We start from the raw sequence: 24,164 nt of genomic DNA, 5'->3' as shown, positions 1-24,164 counted from the left end.
ATGTAGCGGATTTTGTTACTGATGTGAGAGAGCAGTCGTTCTGTCATCTTCTTTTTACAATATTTATAGTGACATGTCACCGTGTACTACGTTTGAGGCCACTTATGTAAAAGTTTTATGAGGATGTGACAAAATTTGCAGCAACAAATGAGAGTGTCACTGCAGTCTGGTTGACAGTGAGTGTCTCAAGGCTACTGAATGGATTGCCATGAAATTCATTTACAACTTTTTGCGCAGGTTAAGGCAACTAAATATATACTGTGGCAATTAAATACTATAACACTGTCAGTTTATTAGTAATAAAACAGCATAAAACCAAAATACAACAAACCCACTTAAGTGGCACACTCACAACCATAACTACATTTGTAAGACGCTGGGATGTCATGTTAGGAAAGATATCTGCTCTCATAAATGTTCCACATCACACATGCATTCTCTGTGTGTGTATATTGTATATTGACTGTACACTCATTTATCTGGATGAGCTCCTTTGCTGTTCTGACCTGTGTACACAGAGTATCACTGAGTGAGTAATAGCTAAGCTAATATTTATGATTTCTCAACACATTTTGTATTTATATAGGTTTTCCTACGTATACTATTTACTTAGGCGAGTTGTACTGGCCACCACATATTTATATTTAATGATTTTTTTTTTTATCTTTCTGTTTACTGTTGGCTGATCTCTGAACTTTTATTTTGAAATTTCAGTCTCCTAGCACCCTTCCTTTCATTTCCTAACTCCTATTTCTCTCAATAGGCTCATGTCTTTTTGACTGAATTTACCTCCACTGACTTAGACGAGCTTTTACTGATTCATGCATTTATTTATATATTTAGTAAGATCTTGTTTGTGGACACTGGAGGATGGGTTGAGGTGATCCACGGGTCAGTTCTGACCCTCGGGCCATGTGGGCTGTAGACTCTCTGCATATTGTAGATTTAATAATTGTGAGAAAAAGTTGGTTATAATGTTCCATATTGATTTTTTGTTGCATCACTTTAACCTTTTCGCAGTGGTTTGCTTTAACATTATACAGATTGAATCATGTTTCCCACTTCAGTGTTGCTCTGAATTGCAGCAGTGCAGCAGTCAAGAAAGCTTTAAGTAAACACACTCTTATTGTGCCAGCATCAATGACGTCTTATCTAGCGCGAGCGACTAATCATAGATGTGATGAGTGGTTGTATAAGGGTCATTAGTTTTCTGTTATTATCACCATGAGTAATTATATACCCCAAAATATATATTTAAATAAATAAGTGCAGACTCATTTATTTAAAAAAGAGACGATGAGAAAAGATGTCAGCCCAGCACAGCGGCGCTGTAGACATTTGTCTCTCCCACAATGGCATGATGCGCAGCCCTCAAACTCCTGATTGCATTTGTAAGTCTGGCTATACTGAATACTCTGCTCATAAATTGCAAATGTGCTTCTTCACAGTGTTAAGATATATAACTTGCTCAGCCTCATAAGTAAATCATTGTTGGTGTTCCCTCTCTCTTGCTATCTCCCAAAGTCAAGCTGACGTATACTGGTTGTCATTCTGTGGTAGGCGCCCATTGCTGCATTGTAGATGATTTTATGCGTCAGTGTCCGGGAGTGTGTTGGTGTGTTTCGGTGTATCTGGAAAAGGACTGGTTTTGCTCGTTTATCTGCGTCGCAGGGACGGACACTGAACGGTGTGAGCGGCGGCGTCGTGCATTCAGTCAGCTCTGCTTCTCTGTCCGCTTGGTAGCGTGCTGAAGAGGGCATGAGCGGTTGAGGCGACGTTTCACATCGAGAGCAGAGCTGTTCATTTAGATAAGAGCAGGAGCGCATTCGGGACGTGAAACAGAGGGTTAGGGCCACGGCCTGTAGATCAGCCAGCAGCCCTGGATTTGCTGGTATTTCAGGAGGAATTTAGTGGGAAAAACTGGGACTAATCCTGTTTGTAAAAAGTCACAGGTAGAGGGATTAAGGCCTGTTGTGTTGTCAGCCTCAACATAGACACAGTCTTGGCAATAAGGAGAGAGAGATATGTACTGGTCTGTGTGTGTATAATGGTGTTTATTGGTGAGAAGTGCCAGGGGGATTTAGGAGGCTGGGGAAGCATAACTGACCTTCAGCAAACACACTACACACACAGGCGCATGCTGTGCGTGGATATTGCATTACATGCTTATTCATTTATTCAGAGTGTGCCATGTGAAATCAGAGAGAGTCTGTGGTGTTGTTCTCTGTGGCATCTTTGAGTCAGCAGCAAAGAAACCACAGATTCACCCTCACATATGCTCAGTTCTGACTTCAAGTTGGCACCAAACTTAGATTAGTATTAAGAAAAAGAAAACCTAAAGATTTGCCTATTAATAGTTACTTCACTGCTTAGGCAAAACTCAAGGTTACATTTTATTTCCTTTTTTCCAAGCTGTACCAGATTTTTGTTGTGAAATTACTTATTTTGGATGTATTGGCCTCATTAGGCATTACTTACAGCTACTTTAACAGCAGCAAGGTTACTAAACAAAATCCATTCAAGAAGAAGAAGAAAGTTTATTTGTTTTTCCCTTTAGGCCCTTATGCTAAACAATATTCATGCAGAGAAGGTTGACTGTAATTTAATTGCATGTAAATTTTATTATGGAATTTTGTTTCATAAATACAATTTAAATGTTACATTTCATGGCAATTTAATGCTTTATACCAGTTTATTCAGTTTATACCAGTATAAAATTAATGCATTTGTATATGTCCTTAATTATTAATTATTTGAATAAATACCAAATTGATTTCATGTGTTTTAGTTGCATTTTTATCAAAATGATAGCTTCATGTTTGTTCATATTTCTTTTTTAGATATAGTGTAGATATTGCACACATAAAGGTAAGAAGTCTCACTTTGTGTTACATTAGATAACTTTGGTGCATTTTTGTATTTATTTACTTTATTTATGTATTTATCTGCAGCTCGTGAGTGCCCAGCTATGACTGTGCAATGGTAAATGTGTATTTTATCACTATGCAAGCACAGAGCATGTTGTGGCTCTCTCCTTATAGATGATATTTTTTAATTATGCACTGATATTACATCAGAGCAAAGACTGGGACTTCAATGATTGATTAAGAACGATCGTCTGAACAACGTAGATATAAACTTCATGGAAAACGAATCGACAAATTAATACCCCAGCAATTAAAAAAAAAAATCACTATCATGCATCATGCAGTTTCTACACTAATGTTTGACAAATAGTGCTCTGGACCAAAGGCGCAGACAGACAGCAAGACAATAACTGATGTTTGATATTTGCAACCTTAATGTGCCATCATTAAAAGAAGGACAAAGAAAAATCTGTAGTCATGGTTGTACAAACTGTATGTGAAGCTGCTCCTAGCCTAGACTTTATACTCCAATCTCTTATTGTAATATAAAGTAGTATCTTGCCCAAGGGTATTTCAACATGCAGACTGGAATAGATGGAGTTCAAACCATCAGTTTCGTTTATGGTCGTTTCACATTTTGCACATTTTATACTGCAAGCTATAACACTATTGTGATTTGTGAGTTGAAAAGGAATATATGCGCATATTTGCATGGTTTTAACTGTGTACCGAAGATACGGCAATAAAAAGATACTAAAGTTCATAAACATATGACTGCAGGAATAGCAGACAGAGGCAATTATGGTATAAGTGCCTGGCAAAAACATAAAACCTAAATGGTCATTATTTTACTTTGTAACTCATGCAAAGGTGGTCCAGTAGAGCATAGGAATAAAAACGGGGAGTTGGAAATGATAAAATGAGACCATCTTGCACGCTGTTATCTTACAGTATGTAGAGAGCAGACTCTTAGAGGCTAGCAAAAAAGCGTTCAGGTGCGAGGACTGAAAGTGACCGTTGCATTATGGGGCTGAAAGGTTACCGTCCACAGAAAATTAGGTAGTACTCATGAATGAGTTTGTGTGTGTGTGTAGATATATGCATTTCCTCACCGCACCCCCACCCACACACTGTTACCTAAGATCCGCCACCAAATGTCCCCACCTTCTGCCTCATTTAACCTGGCAGAGCTCCCTGTAACAATCCTGCAGATGGCCACCTCTACTTTCTCCGTCTCTGTCTCCCTCTTTCACACATGATTTCCACACATTTCCACAGCCATTTGTCTCTCCCTCCTACATCCAAATCTGCAAATCTGGTTCCAGCTGAGAGCCTCTCAGTCTCTTGGCCACATTACTTTCCTCTAAGGTCTTTGTTTGCTCCCTGAACTTAAGCAACAGTAGTTTTATTTATTTATTTTATTATACACGATCTCAAGGCTGAAGGCGCTATTCTTCTGTTATAGGCTGAAAGGTACTCAGACCAACTGCAGTTTTATTGGAGAAACTTCAGCCTTTCCTGCCTCTGCAGGACAGAAAGGGGAGGTGCAATGAAACTATAATGAAATGAAATCATCGCTTCCTGTGATGACAGTAGTTTGACTAATTCTTTAACAACAATATGTCGAAAAAAGAAGACTTTGTTCTTGCATTTTGTCTATCCAGCACAAAATTCAATCTTAATTTCAAACGCTGATAAATCCCATCAACAGAGCCTGCTATGAGAGTCTCTCAAGACAGGACATCAGGTACACATAATTATACTCCAACGATGCAATTTCCAGTACCAGTGAAAGCAACAATTTCTCTTGCTTTCACACTCACACACACTCCGTCTCTCACACTCACACACACTCCCCATCCAAAGTTGCAGATAAAATAACTGAGAAAAGAGAGTCAGGAAGAGATATGACTCGAGCATCATACGAAGTCGGGCCAAGCCAGCCAGCACTGTATTCCTCACTTATTAATTTGACTTCATGAATGAGCCGGCATTGTGCTGTGAAAATGACTGGAGATTAACACTGATTAAAGAGGGAAATCAGTTAACATAAGAGCCACCCCCACATCCTCTCCAGCATCCCTCCTAATTAAATGCAACCATGTGGAGCCGGGGCTTGTCGAGGCCGACTCTCTCCTGGGCCTCAGCTCCACTCCTGAAACGCGCATATCAAATATGTAAACCAGTTTCGATAGCGGACAGATGGAATTAATTAATTCGCTGCTACTTGACTGATGACGCTACATGAAAGTTAGCATGGGCAATTATTTTTGACATTAATGGTGCTGTGTTTTTATGCGTCTTCATCTTCACATCAGGCAGTACGACGAGAAGACGCCGCGGCTTGTGGCGAGAAACGTGTTTTCCCTAATGTTTTGTCATGTTCCTTTTATCGTCAACCGAAGGCGTGTTGTAAAATAGATTGGAAGCTTTGCCTTCATAGCTCATGCAGGGAAGTATTAAACGGTTATGAAGTGTTTAGACTCGAATTCAAAGCTAAGCCGTGTGAAACGTTTCGATGTGTGATGTTGGAAATGTTTTTTTTCTTTGCAGTAAAATCGTAAAAAATAAGAAATTGTTAAAGTCACTGTGACAGCCTGCCTGGTAGGCGGGCCCAGAGGGTCACTGTCAGAGTCCACCTTTCATAACTTGCCCAAGGCGAGACACTTGACCCATTTCCTGCAACAAAAGCAGCTCTGTTGCCTGCTGTTCTCCTCTAACCCCTTTACCTTTTATGTCCACGTGGATATTTGTCAAATAGTGATACGCCAAGAAGTACATTTCTTCAAACCCACTGTGTGTGATGGAAATGTACTGCTAACATAATTACTGTAAAGGGTGGTCTTTCAAGCACTCAAAATCCCACTTACATACAGGAGCCACATTACTTCCTATGGGACGTCAGTGTGACCCTTGAAAATTCATAATGCCTTCGGCACCCTCCATGCCTGCATGATGCATAAACATGAAATCGTTCATTCTGCTTGGGTTACTGGGAAATTTAGGCCAGAGGCAAAGCGTCATGTTGAAAACGATGTTTTTAACTCACCAATCAAAGGCATCCCAAGCTCCGCGGTAAAACAAATAAAAGCGTACTTTGCCTCAACTTCCACTTTGCCACGCACTTGTTTTACCGCACACACTGAAGCGTGGAACACCTTTGGTAATACGGAGGAAAGAGGCGGGGAGGGACAGCCGCGCACCTATTCGCTCCAAGTCACCGGCTCAAATGTAAAATGCGTGAATTTTGCTTCCGCATCCATCTGGTTGAGACGGGTGAGCGAGGACATGCGCCATGTTTTATGAATGAGCTGGAAAGGATGGAAGCCAAGAGAAAGGAAGATGGCGAGAGACTTATCACACAGAGATGGAATCGCAGAACAGAGAGGGCCTACGGTGCCACTCTGTTGTTCTTCAAGGAGACACCTTAGCGTGGGCTGGTAGCACTTTAGACAGTCTGGTAAACAAACAGAAACCCCTCGGCTCACACACAGTCATCCTCTCTGACTTGGTACATACACAGGAAACCTGGTGTGAGATCCTTAAGGCAACTGAGGTTTGGGGAAGATGTTTATTTTTAGTTTCTAAGGAGCTGTAGAGTAAATAGGAATTCACTAAAGCCCCCACAGAAAAATCGGAGAGGGAAATGACTCCAGAGTGCACCTGACCACAGCTGAAGGCATATCTAAAATAGCTGTAATATGCAGAGTTTGAAGGCGTACTGCACAGTGTGTGTGTTGGATATTTTTTGCCTTAAGCTATGAGTTTAGAGAGAGCACTGTAGGATTCAATACACATTTCACACAACAGCTTTAGAAACTGGAGACTGGCAGGATTTGACAAGACATGACAGCCTCATCTCAGTGTAACAAAGGAAGCCTTGTTACATCGAGATGACAGCATGAACCTGTGCTTAGCTAATAGTTTATGGCTAAATTTCGTATGGAAATATGCCATACAACGACTGTTTGTCACATACATGTTTGATTTGGACTTCATCATCATCGCAGGTACATGTATGAACAATCTTCCAAAGAGTTGTGTGAAAATATTGTATTTCTTTATGCACAGTCAGTTCTAATGATTCAAAACTCAAACTGTGCTGTAACTTAATCAAACTCTGTAAATCACGGTCCATCAATTTCGAAGCTATTCTTGCTCAAAAGGTATTTCCCTTTGCAATTAAATTAACTTGCTCTGCACTGGATCTAACAAGTTATCAGTCCATAGCCCGTGATTGATTCCTCCATATCTTTTGGCCATTTCTTAATTTGTAGCAGCAGAATATGAATACATGAACTAATTTTTATAGCAATTTTGCTATGTTTCTATTAAGAGGTCAGGAGGGCAGCTGACCTGAATCTTGCACATATTAAATACTCATTTAAAACTCCTAACTTTGTGAGGTGCTTAGCATTATTTAAATAGTGCCTTTACCTCCTCTGCTTTTTGGGTTTCTCTTTGGTTGTGCATTATGTGAAAGAAATTCAGAAAAAACATCTGACAATCTCTGATTGATGTACTTTACCTAATGTGATCTAATGGATGTGTTGCACCGACTCTGAGAAGGATTTTAAATTCAATTTTACAAAAGTGACAATTTCTGTCTCTGTGTGTGTAATTATTCAATTCAATCCAGGTTTATTATATAATGCCAAATTACAACAACAGTCTCCCCAAGGCACTTTATACCGTAAGGTAAGGACTCTACAGTATTCTGGAAAAACTCCAACAATAAACAACCTTGGTGATAGTGGGAAGGAAAAAATCTCCTTTTAACAGGAAGAAACATCCAGCAGAACCAGGCTCAGAAAGGCGGGCTTTTTGCTACAATCTGTGGGGGAGTGAGAGGGAAGAGAAAAGAAGAAAGAGGAAAAGGAAAGGGAAGAGTAGGAAGATGGGGGAAAAAACACAGCCAAAGGAGAGAGAAGATAAAAATGTAATGATATGTTACAGTGGTGCAGGGACTGATAAGAAGTGAGTGGAGGAAAAGTTCTCAGTGCATCACATGAGGTCCTGCAGCAATCTGAGCCTATAACAGTTTAACCAAAGGAGTGTTCAGAGTCACCTCATCCAGCCCTTTCTATATGCTTTATTAAAAAGGAAAGTTTTAAGCCTAAACTTAAAAGAGTTGAGAGGGAGTCTGTCTCCCAAAATCGAAACTTGGAGCTGTTCCACAGACAAAGGCTCCTAGAAGCTGAAGGCTTCTCCTAGGCTGCCTCCAATTCTACTTTTAGAAACTCTAGGAAACAGAAATAAGCCAGCAGTCTGGGAGCAAAGTGCTTTGTTGGGATATTATGAGGCCTTTAAGATATGATGGAGCCTAAGCATTTCATGCTTTGCATGTGAGGATTTTAAACTGAATTGTGGTTTTAACAGAAAGCCAGTGAGGAGAAGCTTATATGGGAAATATGTGGTTTCTCTCATTATCTGAATCAACTAGGATCACTTTGAGACAGGATGTTTCTCATTTTAAAGATCATTTGCAGATTAAAGAAAGAAGTCCCATGCACAGTTTGTTTAATGTGAATAATACAGGACATATCAGATTTCTCATTGTGTTACTGGAGGCCAAGGTAATCCCAAATTGGTTAGAGGTCATATTTTTAGGGTCAGATATGATAACCTCAGTTTTGTCTCAATTTAGAAGAAGAAAATTACAGAACTTTCAGGTCTTCATGAGTAACTGATTTGTGTCAACTGGCTTCATAGATAAGTATCACTGGGTATCATTTACATAGCAGTGAGTATGTATGCAGTGTTTTCTAATAATATTGCCTAAGGAAGCATGTATAATGTAAAAATGTAAAAAGCATTGGTCCCCACACAGAATCCTGTGGAGTTCTGATTACTTTCATGTGTAAAGAAAGCTCCTAATTTAGATGCACAAGTAAGAGTCTGTTAGAAGGATATGGTTCAAACCATGGCAGCACAGTACCTTTCATACCAACAGTGGGATCTAATCTCCACAGCAAAATGGTCAGTGGTATCAAATGCTGCTCTGAGGTCTAGCAGGACAAGCATAGAAATGAGTCCCACTGTCAGAAACCATAAAGAGATCGTCCTTACACTCAGTAATGTTGTTTCTGTGTTATAATCCACTCTGAAACTCTTCAAATAGACCATTCCTCTGGAAATCAATTAGCTCTTTTACAACTCCTCTTTCAAGAACTTCTGAAAAAGTTGGAGATTGGTCTATAATTAGCTAAGACAGATGGATGAAGTAAAGGCTTTATAAGTAGCGGTTTAATTATAGCCACCTTCAAAGCCTGTGGTACACAGTGTTGGGCAAGTTACTTTGAAAAAGTAATTAATTATAGTTACTAGTTACTTCTTCAAAAAAGTAACTGAGTTAGTAACGCCGTTACTTGTAACGCCGTTATTCCCATCACTGGTGGTACATCATCGTAAAATTCATCGTATTCGTATTGTAAAAGTAAAGCTTCTTTCTTTCAACAATATTACAGAAACAGTGTCTAATAGACATGCTGATGATTGAGAGGAAATTATTTGGGTCTGTTCATAAAAATAATAACAATTTAAATAAATAACAGCAGTTTTTAACGTTGCTGTACTTAATGATACCTCTGTGGGAAGGCTATGTACCATATTTTTAAGAAATTCAAAGTATGTTTGTATGTACTTTGTCAGCCTGCTTACTGTGATGAAGATAAACCTCCAGTATGTTCCCGTTTTCCTCTGTGCTTCCCAAACAAGTTAAAGTTATCCATAAAAGTCACCTCACACTTACTACAGACTGATCATAGCAGGTATGTAAGCTCAGCAGGCAACTGAAGAGATCCACACTGTGACTGAAAGTAGGAAAATTGACCTGAGATGAAAGCATGGCAGTTCAAAGAGTCCAGAACTTTAAACAGATGCAGAAAGTCTTGTTAAAGCAGTTCAGACTGTTGATATCAGATATCATTTGTGGCCACGTGGATATTCCCATATAATCTCTTTGATTTAGCTCGCTAATTCCAGAACTCAATCGACAGGAAAACCGTATATTTTCACTTTTAATTACAGCTGTAAAAGATGGCATGAGAACCAAGGTGCGATTGGCTGCCGTGTCATGGAACAGATGCAAGGTGATGCAGGAAGCTGTGGAGGTTTTTTTTTCTGTTGGTTTTTTTTTTCTTCTGTGGAGTCAGGGTGACAGCCAGTAAAATTCCTTAGACGAGGAGAGTCCTGTTCATCCAGGAAGCTAAATTTTTGGGCAGCCTAAGCATCCTGGGAGAGGATGAAATTAGGACCATTTCTCCAGTGCTTGCTCTTTGGTGCTGTGGTCCAGAGGTCTGTTTGCTGAGAGTAGACTCCACTGGAGCCTTTGGTTTGGCATCTAAAGGCATCCAGGGATCTGAAACCGGGATTGGGCTAGTCATTGTTCTGGTAGAATCAAGCTCTTCTCTGGTTGCATAGCAATTAGCAGGGCTAAACGTTACTAGAGAGTGAAGGAGCTGTTCATCTTCTTTAATCTGGTAGAGGGTTTAGATCCTTTGTTCAGTTCTGCAATTTTGTTTGTTTGATACAGAGACGGCTTGTACACCCAGGCAGGCACGTAAGTGATTGCTTTCTAAAAAAGTCAGTCAAATAATTAGCCTAGCCATCAAGCTAGCAAACACAAACAAAAATAAAACTGGGTTAAGCTAGCTGAAACAGTCAGTTGTGAATGGCTATCTGTCTTTTTGTGTTAGCCTTGCAAAAGACTAGAAAATTGTCCAGGGTGTACCTTGCCTCTCGACCTATGGTAGCTGGGATAGACTACATCTGCCGCACGACCCTGAATTGGATAAGCAGAAATTAAAGGACGGTCCTTTCTCTCTCAGACCTTAAGATTGTTCGCATGCATCTTTGTATGTAATGATTACTTATTTTGACTGTACATGTGTGTGCACAAGGATATCTATCCACACATGCACTGAAAGTCATTTGCAAACCAATGAATTCCTTCACTGAGTCCCCAATTTCATTTAAAGTAAAATTCATATTTTACCAAACAAGAGAGTCAGCAGTGCACTTCCACAGTTCATTTCCATCCTGTGTGCCTGATAGGGAATGTTTCCACTTCTCACACTAAAAGAACGATGCTGACTGGCAGGTCCCTGCAGGGGCCCTACTTGCCTAGTGGGCTGTTACAGTACCTAATCAATATAGCAATGCATCAACCATGACTTCAGTATCAGCAGAGGGAGCTGCTCAGTGCTGACAGGATGTTTCCCTTCACTGTTGGAGCCATCACAGGACTGTTTGATTCAGGCTAGGAATATAATACAGGACAAACAATGAGTACCTGTAAGGAAGTCTCAGGCAGTGTCCCACTGAACGACCATGAATGGTAGATGATAGAGAACATCTTTAATCCACAGAATAGTGATTATTAGCTCACGGCTGACTCATTGAAAACAAAGGTATAGTTCCATTTAAAGCCTGAACAAAAATTGTAGTTTCTGTCATTGGAGATCAAACTTAATGGATGACTTAGACTGCAGAAATTACGCATTCTAGTGTCAAAATAATTAAATTATGTGTTATTTTGGGTGTTGATTTTATGAATAATTTCTTACTTCTTAGTTTCCTCTGTATTTATTCAGTGTAATGATAAAGTGTTGCTCACACAGAGCGAGACTCAAAGCATATTCAATTCAAATAAAACTGTTGAGCACAAATCAGAGTATATAGTATGAGATGAAGTTCAGAACTGTGTGAAGCTGATAACAAAACTCCGATACTACTTTGCAGCAGATTTTTACCTTTGCTTGAAGATTTTGCTTGTCCAATGTACATTCAGCAGAATACAAGCAAGCATCTGCGGTAACTCACATTTGCATATACACGCAACAGCACACACATTGTTCCCGTACACAACTATCGACCATAGCGTCAGCCCACCATACGTACGCTGAGAATGAATTCCATCATTAACAAACATAAGCAGCACCCCCAGAATGAACTCCTGATAACTGCGACCATTACACGGTGTGGTGACATTGAGCGTGGGTTCATCACCTGCTGCTCTATTGCAAAGTGAAGTGTTTAATTGAGAGTGAGCATGTGCTGCTTTTGGCTCCACTCCACCCAGTGGCCTGTGAAATAGACTGTATTTCATGTCATTTCTACCAACAGAAGGAAATAACACTCACCCCTCAGTGCCATCTCCTTTGCTCGCTGAAACATAAAAACCTGAAATTTTTTCATACGTTTACTTATTTCATGCATTTCTCACCTCCCTATTTCACTTCAACGCTCACACGGCTCAGCGAATCCGCTCATTTGGAGTGAGCCAGCGATGTGGTGAAGCGAGAGAGAGTGAGATGGAGCGTTGTGGGAAAGTTGCTGAGGTGATGACCTGATTGATTTTTAAATGAACTTGAATTTGTGGGTTTATTGCCTTTGCTTACAGCTTGCTGGCAGTCCTGACCGCCTTGGATTCTGATTTTGTTAACGACAGCTCTGGCAGGTACTGCAAATAGCAGCATAGCTGGAGATGACGAGGCGGAGAATGACATTCAGTGGCATCCTTAGTCCTTTTGTATACTGAAGAATCTATTATAAAATAAAATAAAGTAAAATAAAACCTTCAAAATTGTCTTCTCATAGTTAGGAAGTGCTTCCAGTGCTCCAGTTATTTTTAGACTTTAGAAAGTGTAGGTGTAAATTGGGGTGTGAATGACTGTCTGTCTCTCTGTGTTAGCCCTGCATCCAGCATTAACGCAGGCTTTAACAGGATGCATGTTGTTAACATTCTTGACATGGAACTGGCACAAACACAAAAATGAAACATGTTCATTAATTATGTAGAGTCCGACATTTATCATGGAATTTTACAGACTTTTCATAGATAGTATCGAGACGAACTGGACTTGGTTTCATTTTTCACCTCATGAAGTTTTCCCTAAGATAAACCCAAACACTGATGCCCATTTTAGACCTCAAGGGCGCATGTACTGTGGAGATATTGTAATAGGAGCAATGTGATCCCTATAAGTAATCGCCAACTCCAATGTATGAATAGTGGACTAGCGGCACTGGCTAGACTCCAAAAAAGAAAAAGAACTGCCTGTGATGGAAGATTTCATACTGGGTCTCAAATGCATCTTTCTTCTAATTTGCCAAGAAACTGTCATGGTCCTGGGTCGGTGACCCAGCGCTTTCAGTTCATTATTGTCACTTTTCTAGTTTGTTCTGATTTTGTATTTGTTCTTAGGGTTTGAGTTGTGTGTTCTATCATCCCTACCTGTGTCTCTCCTCTGCGTTCTGATCGTGTCCCCAGTTGGTTGTGTAAAACAGTCTGTGTGTTCCTGTTTTACTTTGTAGGTTGGTGTCTCGTTATGTCCATTAGTTCCAGCTGTGTCCCCGCCTGTCTGCCATTTCCTAATTACCTGGTGTGTGTATTTATAGTGCGTGTCTGCCTGTGCTCCTCGTCGGCTCGTCTGTGTTTCATGGTGTCCTGTTCCTCGTCTGTGTCTCTCTGCCTCCCACCCCATTTGTATGATCCGGTTGTTATTTAGCTCACCCAGTTTAGGTTATGTTCTGTCCTGCCCTCAGTTCTGTTATTTTGTACACTGTAAATTAAACCCTCACTCTTATCATCAAATCGGCTGTCTGCATTTTGGGTCCTCCGTTTCCTCCACACCACACGGCTCACCCCGCCAGCCGTGACAGTACGAGCCGACCACAAGATGGATCCAGCAGCTTTGTCTGGGGAGAGCGACCTCGCACGCATCCAACGCCTAATGGACTGGGTAACCCACACCACCAACGCAAGTGCGAAGGTGGTGGGGTTAAAAGCCATCGAGGCGATCCTGGAGGGAAATTCCTACCTCTGCCGGTTCAAGGGACTTTCGGACTTGATTCGCAACCTGCATAAAGCCCGGGAGGTGGTGCAAGCTCGGGAATCCACAGACTTTGTCCAGCAGCAGCGGACTACGGCCGCCCCGGAACAGCCACGTCAGCTTCTCCCGCCGGAGGTTTTGCCCCTCCCGCCGGAGGTTTTGCCCCTCCCGCCGGAGGTTTTGCCCGGCCCGCCGGAGGTTTTGCCCGGCCCGCCGGAGGTTTTGCCCGGCCCGCCGGAGCCGTCCGCCGGGAGGAGGCGACGATCGCGCCGTCGGCGCGTCACCCCACAGCCGGATATTAGGACTTTAGCACTGCAGGCTGTGGTGAGTGTGAAGGACCCTTTTTCTGTTTTGGACTGTGGGACAGTTTATACCGGGGCTGTGTTTTTTGAGCCTGCTGCACAGCCGCAAGCTCGTTTAGCTGCACAGCCGCAAGCTCGTTTAGCTGCACAGCCGCATTCAGCTCGGCCCCCGGTATCCCCACTAGCCCAGTCATCTATGCCATCTTCACCGACTCCCTCTGTACAGGAGGCTGCGTCTCAGCCTCCCGTTTTGGACTCTTTTTCTAAGTGTTTTTTGCAGAGAGACAAACCACATAATCCTGCAAACTTTCCTCAAGAGCTGGCCAGTTGTGAGACTGAGATGCACTCCAGGGCCTCCCCAGAGGCTGGGTTTCAGCCCCCAGCAGACTCTGGACCCCTGGAGGTAAAGAAGCCAGCTGAGGACTGCACCCGGCTGTCGCTGCCTGAGCTGAGTCAATGCTCGGTGCAGCTGCAGGCAGCCTTGTGTTTGCCAGAGGCCCGTGCGCCTGCTGGTTCTGATCTGTTCCTGCCAGAGGCCCGTGCGCCTGCTGGTTCTGATTTGTTCCTGCCAGAGGCCCGTGCGCCTGCTGGTTCTGATCCATCCCTGCCAGGGGCTCCAGTGCCCACTGGTTCTGAGACTGTTTTCGCTGGGGGGCCCGAGGAGCCCGTCCAGCCTCCTGTCTCGTCCGCTGGAGGGCCCGAGGAGCCCGTCCAGCCTCCTGTCTCGTCCGCTGGAGGGCCCGAGGAGCCCGTCCAGCCCCCTGTCCCGTCAGCTGGAGGGCCCGAGGAGCCCGTCCAGCCTCCTGTCCCGTCAGCTGGAGGGCCCGAGGAGCCCGTCCAGCCTCCTGTCTCGTCCGCTGGAGGGCCCGAGGAGCCCGTCCAGCCTCCTGCCTCGTCCGCTGGAGGGCCCGAGGAGCCCGTCCAGCCCCCTGTCCCGTCAGCTGGAGGGCCCGAGGAGCCCGTCCAGCCTCCTGTCCCGTCAGCTGGAGGGCCCGAGGAGCCCGTCCAGCCTCCTGTCCCGTCAGCTGGAGGGCCCGAGGAGCCCGTCCAGCCTCCTGTCTCGTCCGCTGGAGGGCCCGAGGAGCCCGTCCAGCCTCCTGCCTCGTCTGCTGGAGGGCCCGAGGAGCCCGTCCAGCCTCCTGCCTCGTCCGCTGGAGGGCCCGAGGAGCCCGTCCAGCCGCCAGCTGCAGCCTCATCATCCTCGCCGGCTGCCGCTCCATCCACGCCGCCGGCAGCAACAGCAGCTTCATCCTCGCCACCGGCAGCAACAGCAGCTTCATCCTCGCCAGCTGCAGCAGCCGTGTCTTCATCCTCGCCAGCTGCAGCAGCCGTGTCTTCATCCTCGCCAGCTGCAGCAGCCGTGTCTTCATCCTCGCCAGCTGCAGCCTCGGCGTCTTCATCCTCGCCAGCTGCAGCCTCGGCGTCTTCATCCTCGCCAGCTGCAGCCTCGGCGTCTTCATCCTCGCCAGCTGCAGCCTCGGCGTCTTCATCCTCGCCAGCTGCAGCCCCGGCTTCACCCACGCCGTCGCCTGGTCCAGCTCCGGCTTCACCCACGCCGTCGCCTGGTCCAGCTCCGGCTTCGTCGTCGCCTGGTCCAGCTCCGGCTTCGTCGTCGCCTGGTCCAGCTCCGGCTTCACCCACGCCGTCGCCTGGTCCAGCTCTGGCTTCATCGTCGCCTGGTCCAGCCTCTGCATCCGCCTCGCCTGGTCCAGCCTCTGCATCCGCCTCGCCTGGTCCAGCCTCTGCATCCGCCTCGCCTGGTCCAGCCTCTGCATCCGCCTCGCCTGGTCCAGCCTCAGCATCCGCCTCGCCTGGTCCAGCCTCAGCATCCGCCTCGCCTGGTCCAGCCTCTGCATCAGCCTCGCCTGGTCCAGCCTCTGCATCCGCCTCGCCTGGTCCAGCCTCTGCATCCGCCTCGCCTGGTCCAGCCTCTGCATCCGCCTCGCCTGGTCCAGCCTCAGCATCCGCCTCGCCTGGTCCAGCCTCTGCATCAGCCTCGCCTGGTCCAGCTTCGCCCGCATCAGCCTCGCCTGGTCCAGCTTCGCCCGCATCAGCTTCGCCTGGTCCAGCCTCTGCCTCAGCTTCGCCTGGTCCAGCCTCTGCCTCAGCTTCGCCTGGTCCAGCCTCTGCCTCAGCTTCGCCTGGTCCAGCCTCTGCCTCAGCTTCGCCTGGTCCAGCCTCTGCCTCAGCTTCGTCTGGTCCAGCCTCTGCCTCAGCTTCGTCTGGTCCAGCCTCTGCTTCCGCTTCGTCTGGTCCAGCCTCTGCCTCAGCTTCGTCTGGTCCAGCCTCTGCTTCCGCTTCGTCTGGTCCAGCCTCTGCCTCAGCTTCGTCTGGTCCAGCCTCTGCTTCCGCTTCGTCTGGTCCAGCCTCTGCCTCAGCTTCGCCTGGTCCAGCCTCTGCTTCCGCTTCGTCTGGTCCAGCCTCTGCCTCAGCTTCGTCTGGTCCAGCCTCTGCTTCCGCTTCGTCTGGTCCAGCTTCTGCCTCAGCTTCGCCCGCTTCGCCTGGTCCAGCTTCAGCTCCTGCCTCGTCTGGTCCAGCGAAGGCCACGCAGCCTTCAGGTTCCCAACTGCCGCCTCAACATCGTCGGTCATCTGCCGGGCCGCATGTTGGGCATCTTCGCCGCCGCGGCCGGCCTCCGGAACTGTTTTCTCGCCGCTGCCGCCGTCCGCACGGTCGGCCCCCTGAACAGTTTCCCCGTCGTTGCCGCTGCCTTCCGCGCGGTCGGCCCCCTGAACTGTTTCCCCGTCGTTGCCGCTGCCTTCCGCGCGGTCGGCCCCCTGAACTGTTTCCCCGTCGTTGCCGCTGCCTTCCGCGCGGTCGGCCCCCTGAACTGTTTCCCCGTCGTTGCCGCTGCCTTCCGCGCGGTCGGCCCCCGGAACTGCACTGTTTTGGCCTCCGGCGCTGTCGGCCTCCGGGTCGGCCCCCTGAACTTGTCCGTCTGGGCCTTTTTGGTCTCTGTCCCTCCGTCCTGGACCCCCGCCGCCCGCCCTGGTCGGGTCGTTTTCCGTTTTTTGGTTTTTGGGGGGGGTTTTGTGTTTCTGTTGGGCTGTCTGGAGCCAGCCCTTGAGGGGGGGGTACTGTCATGGTCCTGGGTCGGTGACCCAGCGCTTTCAGTTCATTATTGTCACTTTTCTAGTTTGTTCTGATTTTGTATTTGTTCTTAGGGTTTGAGTTGTGTGTTCTATCATCCCTACCTGTGTCTCTCCTCTGCGTTCTGATCGTGTCCCCAGTTGGTTGTGTAAAACAGTCTGTGTGTTCCTGTTTTACTTTGTAGGTTGGTGTCTCGTTATGTCCATTAGTTCCAGCTGTGTCCCCGCCTGTCTGCCATTTCCTAATTACCTGGTGTGTGTATTTATAGTGCGTGTCTGCCTGTGCTCCTCGTCGGCTCGTCTGTGTTTCATGGTGTCCTGTTCCTCGTCTGTGTCTCTCTGCCTCCCACCCCATTTGTATGATCCGGTTGTTATTTAGCTCACCCAGTTTAGGTTATGTTCTGTCCTGCCCTCAGTTCTGTTATTTTGTACACTGTAAATTAAACCCTCACTCTTATCATCAAATCGGCTGTCTGCATTTTGGGTCCTCCGTTTCCTCCACACCACACGGCTCACCCCGCCAGCCGTGACAGAAACTTACCAACACATCATATTAAACACAAATAAGTTGACACGTGTTTCTTTGCAAGGATATGGAAGTAGATTGTCCTCTGGGGATGATGTTGCAATAAATTCATTACATTACCCTGCCTTACAATTGTTGAAGCATACAAAAGCTCATTAAACTAGTTGACTAAGAGACAGATGGAACTGTGCTTGTTTTTTCTTCTCTTCTGATGAGTGATTTCTATAAGGAAAGGGGGGTTCAGTGTGTGTGCGTGTGTGTCTCTGTGTTTGTTTGTTTGTTTAGGGGAGTATGGTGTGTGGTAAAAGACTTAAACTTTTCTTCAGGGAGTGACACAGTGAATGTGTCAATAACTCTGTTGTATTTGCCTTTGTTATGTAGAAAAACAGTCTTTGCTGTGATTCTCAGAAATTAAAGCTGCATTTAATCCTTTTTGCTTTGTGCCAGGCTACACAAATGTGCTTTTTTTTTGTCCACTGTCAGAGGCTGTAGCCAAAATATGAGTTGCCATGGCATGCTGTATTTCCATGGCAACAAACTAAGTTATCGCTATTCTTGTACAGGAGTAATGTTGTGCCAGAGTGTTAGCGTCTGACCTCTTGATATTTTTAAGGATAATTTTTCATAAAGAGTTGACGAATCCCTTTAGGCTGTGCAGTTCTTGAAGAAGGGTAAGGACACTTTTAATTTAAGTGCGCCACGTTTCAAGACGAAAGAATAATTGAAATCAAGTGTTGGCTTATAAATTTCTTTTTGACTAGCAAATTGTTGTCAATTAAATTTAGACCCTCCTGCTAAGTGCATGCTTCTTATCTTAATTTCTTTTGTGCCAGTTTTCATTTTCCTGATACAGTATTCTGCGTGGTTTTTCGGTATGTAAATGTGATGGGATTACTTATGAAGAGATGCCCTTGTGAATAATTTGCTCACTGATGGTTTTTATCCTAGAGACATATTGATTCTTCCATCTTTGGGCAAGTCTTTTTGACCTGTCTCTTTCTAAACAAGAGAACACTGATGTCCTTTTTCTCACCATTAGTCTCTAGTCTGAACAAGGTTAAATGGTGGATGGGCATTTGTTTCTATTAAAATACACAACACAACAGGAAGAAATGGCTCAGGCTGAGGCTCCGACTTACGCTGGACAGTTTTGCCAAGACGCTCCAGTTCAAAGCTACTTTCTCTCTATTGAGAAAGTGATATTTAAATCAAGGCGAGAAACTGCTGCCACTCTTTTACTGCTAATGCCATCTGGTAAGATTATCATTAGCACAGATTTGCTCCCAGAGAGCCATTACACAAAGACCAAGGAAGATGTGTGGAGTACGAAATGTGAAAGACAATCCAGTACCATATGGAGGCAGCCTAAAGCATGTGAAGAAAAAACAATAACTTAACGAACACACATGAGTTTTTGCTGAATGCTTTCCCTAAACTCCTTTTTTCAGTTCATATAATATTTTTCCTCGATAAAAAATTGTCACGTCTATTTCAAGTCTGCGTGTTACCACTTTTTTTTTTTTTTGCAGGGAACCTATAAAATTAGCTGCCACAAGGATCTATAGACTGCAACAGTGATCAGGCAAATGCTTCTAAGGAGATGGATGGTTTTCATTAAGTTTTCACAATGAAACAGACCGGCAACAAATTGCTAGTTGAAGTTAAATTGATATATAGCAAAGGTAAATTTTGTCTCCGTGCTGCATTTCTTGTGCCATTGCAAAGAATCTCAGATGATCTTAGTCCCTCTTTGCTGTTTATAGGATGTTCATATACGTACAAGAGTGTGGCAGGGCTACAGTGCCTGGAATTGCATCCACAAGGTTAAATACTAATATTATCAGGCTAAGTTTTTGAAGGTGGCCAAAAGTGGTTTCTTGAGGAGGAAAGCTACAGTTGCTTCACTATACTACAGAGAAAAAGTGCAAGACAACAGTAGATATTTTCTTTTTTCTTTCTTACTTTCTTAGTTAACACCAAAAGGCCAATGTTTGTTTGTCTCTGGTTTGTCTCATGCCACTTCACAGAGGACTCTTTCATCTGCAGGCTAATACTAAAAGACCGAATAGTTTCATCTTAATTTGAAAAAACTGTGAAGAAAGTAGTTGTTGTTTTTTAACCCATTTCCTTCATGTACACCTTTTAACTGCTGAAGTTCAAACCTCACGTTTGAATGGTAATTTGAGTGACTTTGAACATGGCATGGTTCTTGGCACCAGATAGTCTGCTCTGAAACTACTAATCTACTAGCATTTGCATTTGCAGAGTTTATAGACAGAGCTACTTTCAGCTGCCGCTTTGCTAGAAGGGGTGACCACAGTTGATTTGGCAGAGTTTTTCACCAGATGCCCTTCCTGACACACAGAGGGGATTTGTGTCTACAGCTGGAACCGAACCATTGAGCTTTCAGTTGCCAAGCAAATTTGTTAACCAAGCAAGTTGCCAAGCAAATTTGTTAACCACCGCATTATTGGGGTGCTGGAGTTTGCTCTCTATGTTTGTAGGGTCTTTACCTGACATTATTAAGCACCTTGAGGTGACTGTTGTTGTGATTTGGTTCAATTTGGCAATTGATTTGACTTAAAATAATGAAAGTCAAAAAATATTTCTTTTGATAATATTACTGTGGTCGCAGTATAGTTTTTTGAGTTATGACTCCCACTCCCAATTATAAGTATTTCATTTTTCCACTATTTCCCTTCAATTCTCCTGCTCCCCAGATGGCTTTTCACTTTGTCTTTTGGCTCAACAGAACGTCCATGACTCATACAGATGATATCTTGTAATTCAGTATCAGTGTCCATATGTCATCCAGAATGATGAGTCAGATTTCTTAAGAGCGACTTGTCACACTCCACCTCCTGACATAATGTTAATTCCATTCAAAAAGTCCTCATTTCAGTCTAATCAGTTCCCAAAGAAGAATCCATCCCTTAAAACTGCAGATAATCATTAATCATATCTTCCTTCAGCTCATGTCAGCAGTGCCTGTGGTACTCTCCCAGAAAGAGACTGGAATTGATCATGCATTTTGAAATAAAAGAAAATAATAAAAATCGTTTTCATTAACTCATGAACACTAATAAGTTCTCAGTCTGTGCTGCACTTGCAGGACAACTGAATGAAATGCAATATACTACTTTGTAATGTGATGCAATATGAATTTGATGCAACCCATGTCGAAATGCAAAGCAATTAATTAAATTGCTAAAGATGAACTGAAATATCTACTCTTTCTTGAGTACTGTCACATTCATCTCTTCTTTTTATGCGATACTTCCAGTTTGAAAATGTGCCAACCTCAACCAAATAACCCTGAATGCCGTCACATATGCCAACACTGGGTAAAAAGTTTGACATGTATTCTTCCTCCAGTTTTCCCAAGATGAACTTCTCTGACACTTCACGCCACCACTGCCAGTAAAACAGAATATCATTTTAATTCCCAGTACACCTGAGGTGAGCTTGCAGAGATTTAACTGGCTGGGCACAAGCTGGCAGAGGTATCACAGGAAGCGAAATGACGCTATTTTTACACATGCCAAACTGGTGCAATTTTTTTCTGTTTAGATGGTCTGGCCATCAAACTGCCAGTTAGGGCCAGCTGAGCCCAGTTTGCTTCTGTCACACATACCCCAGTATCTGGCACACACGCTGGGTCTGCCGTGAGTGCTGAAGCTGTGATCGTTCAGATGGAGCTGCTCAGAAAGGTGTGCTCTGTTAAAGATCTACAAATTAAGTTCACGGAAATGCTCTTATAATCTCAAAGCTTGCACAGGAGTCTATAACTATAGTGGACTGTCTGTGGGTGCTCATTTACCCCCACACAAACAGTTCACTTGTGCCTGCTGGCATACCTCTACAGCTCGCAGTGTCATGCTGACAGTCAGAGGTTATTATAGCTGCCTGCCTGCCCAGGATGCCTGGGTCCCAGACAAAAACACACAAAATTCAGGAATTCTTTTTGTCTCAGTGGAAAGCATGCTCTCTAACTCTCCGCCTCCTCGCCTTTTTCTTTCCTGCTGTGTTCAGCAGCATGAGCAGGACTGTATTAGCCTTCTACCCACGCATTAACATCAATTTCCCAACCACTTGCTGGGGCCACCCACCAACTGAGGTGACATCTGCCAATCAGCTCTGTGTCAGCGACCGGTTAGTCGGTCAGTCAAGTCAGCATATCAGTCAATTAAACTGCCGGTCGTGTTTGCTCGCTCTTTACTGGTGCAGTCAGCCAGTCAATCGCTCAAACTGACAGAATGTCATTCAGCTGCCCCGTCAGTCAGACACCGTGCCACGACTTTGTCTTTTGGTTTCCATAGAATATACAGAGGTGTGATTTTATAAGATATTGACATAAACATGTAAGCCTCAGACAGGTCGTTTCTTTGATGGGATTATCAGCTAACAGCACTGTAATGTTATCAAAAGTAACTGAATTTATCACTTGTTTCCTGAATGAAAGATTGAATGTTAGGGTTTTGCAACATTCGTACACAAGCATGAAAACACACAACCAGTATCGACACACAAATAATGAGCGAAAGAAGGGACAAGAGAGCAATCTTGTTTATTTGTTAGTAAGGGAAGCCTTTTTTTTGCTGTTCTTGTTGATTGGAATGATTTGGATGGATGCTTCACCGCTGTTTTTGCAAACAAGTGTGTGCGTGTGCAAGTATGTCTGTGTGTATTTTTTCATTTTTCCACCATATTAAAACTGCTGGAAAATTGTACATTTTATTGAACACATCATCTCACAGCCAGATTCATCAATCTGCTATAAACACCCACACATACCTGTTGCATTCTCACATTTTAAATCAGCCCGAGAAAAGATGGCTGACCCTGTCAACCTGTCACAGCGGTAAATAGATGGAGAATCTGCACAAGGCAGGCCTCTCTCCAAACTTTGGCTAATTTGGAGTTATAATTATGGCAAAGCCCTATTTATTCTTTCCTCGCTGAAACAAAAAGGCTCAAGAGATTAGCAGATAGAAATAAAAGCGCAACAATGGAGTACTGCCATCTTGAAGGCGAAGGCAATATTCATAATTAATTTGTAAAATTCATAAACAAACACAACCTTTTTCTCCTAATCAGTCCCAGCCATATACAAATATATATTATTTAACACGCTTCCTGTTTGGCCATAATAGATGGATTCAGAGCTCAAAAACTATTAACGATTATCAAGTAAAACAATGCTCCAGTGCAGCAATTGCTGTTTAGTCTGCTTAACCTCCTAAGACCTGAACTCTTTCATGGCATGCAATTTTAATTTCTCTTTGATATTTGGGCTGATTGGGACCTGATGAATATGAAAAATGACAACACATATATGAGGATATTCGTATAAAATTTCGATCGAACAGTAGCAGTGTAATGTCCTCGTAAGTGGATATCAGGCCCCTGTCGAGCAAAATTGAGTATTTTGGTCTAAATAACCCAAAATGTGATGTCCACTCATGCCAGGTCCTAGGAGGTTGATTATATGAAAATGTTTTTGTTCAAATTCACATTTACAAACATAGGAGCATATGTAACTTTGGGACGCTTGTGGCCATTCTGCAGTAATAATGTCCACTGCCAGCCTACATGAAGGTTGAATCACCTCTAACTGCAGAAGAAACTGAGGGATTTACAGCACCTGGTAGAATCAGACCTTAAGTGAATCTGTGAATGCATCTGTGGCTGTGTTGGTGGAGGGATTAAATCTGCCTGTGAATTTTCCAAATTAACAATGAATGATTGTGAAATTTCAATGCTACCCTCCACTTCTTTACCTCTCTCCTACCATTTCTGACTCACCATTATTGTCTGTGTGTGTGTGTGTGTGTGTGTGGGGGGGGGGGGGGGGGGGGGGGGGGGGATTGAGAGTGGCAATGCGAGTAAAGTTTCAATTCCTATTCATTCATTTCCAATTTTATTTACCCAGTCTGACTTTGCATTTTCATTGGTTTTCCTTTGGTGTTGTGTCTCCATAGTAATGTAACTATGTTCTTTATCTGGTTATCAAAACAGCTGTGGGTAGAAATGTCCCATCTCAAGGTTTGTTATCTTTGTTGTTGCTTTGTTGGATTGACAATACAATATCTGCCGCTCTGTAGATTTTTAACCCAAAGATATTTTGGTCTCTACATCTGCACAGTAAAATTGTTCCTCAATGCTACTTAAAACATGAAAAATATCCTCAGAGTCATCAGCGGACAGTAATTGTATAGTATGCAATACAATTAGTAGAAATCCATAACATTCCTGTTTTAAATATTTCAATGTTATACTGTCATTCTGTTTCTGTCTTTAACATTTATCAAATAATTTGGAGCTGTGGTGTTCCATCAGGGCAAGCAAGGTAGGCAGTGCTTGCCCAGTGAAATCTAAAAATTAAAACATACAAAAATAAACACGAGCTCTCTTTTGTAAATTTTAAACAGCATTCAGTCTTGTAAAAGATCTCACATTGCCGGTTTGTGTCCATTGTGCTAATACTTGATTATTATCTTTGAAACCAAGCATGACTCCAAGCCATCGGAATCTTAATTTGTTGT

At 44.0% G+C, this 24,164-nt stretch overlaps 2 protein-coding genes across 4 annotated transcripts in view; both read left to right on the top strand.

Annotated features, from left to right (window-relative positions):
* lsamp (limbic system associated membrane protein) overlaps window positions 1–24,164 on the top strand; it is a 468,508-nt gene that overhangs the window by 308,636 nt on the left and 135,708 nt on the right. The window lies entirely within an intron of this gene.
* LOC148098813 (uncharacterized) overlaps window positions 13,550–24,164 on the top strand; it is a 57,989-nt gene continuing 47,374 nt past the window's right edge. Inside the window, exons 1-5 of the mRNA XM_087851395.1 lie at window positions 13,550–13,837; window positions 14,285–14,644; window positions 15,002–15,255; window positions 15,667–16,402; window positions 16,563–16,995. Of these exons, the coding sequence (XP_087707521.1) occupies window positions 13,550–13,837; window positions 14,285–14,644; window positions 15,002–15,255; window positions 15,667–16,402; window positions 16,563–16,995 (2,071 nt within the window). The remainder of the gene's footprint in view (window positions 13,838–14,284; window positions 14,645–15,001; window positions 15,256–15,666; window positions 16,403–16,562; window positions 16,996–24,164) is intronic.

This window comes from Neolamprologus brichardi, chromosome 14, assembly GCF_056152115.1.
Source record: "Neolamprologus brichardi isolate AB-2024 chromosome 14, ASM5615211v1, whole genome shotgun sequence".
In the NCBI taxonomy this organism is placed as follows: Eukaryota; Metazoa; Chordata; class Actinopteri; order Cichliformes; family Cichlidae; genus Neolamprologus; species Neolamprologus brichardi.
This window is presented reverse-complemented; position numbering and strand designations above follow the sequence as displayed.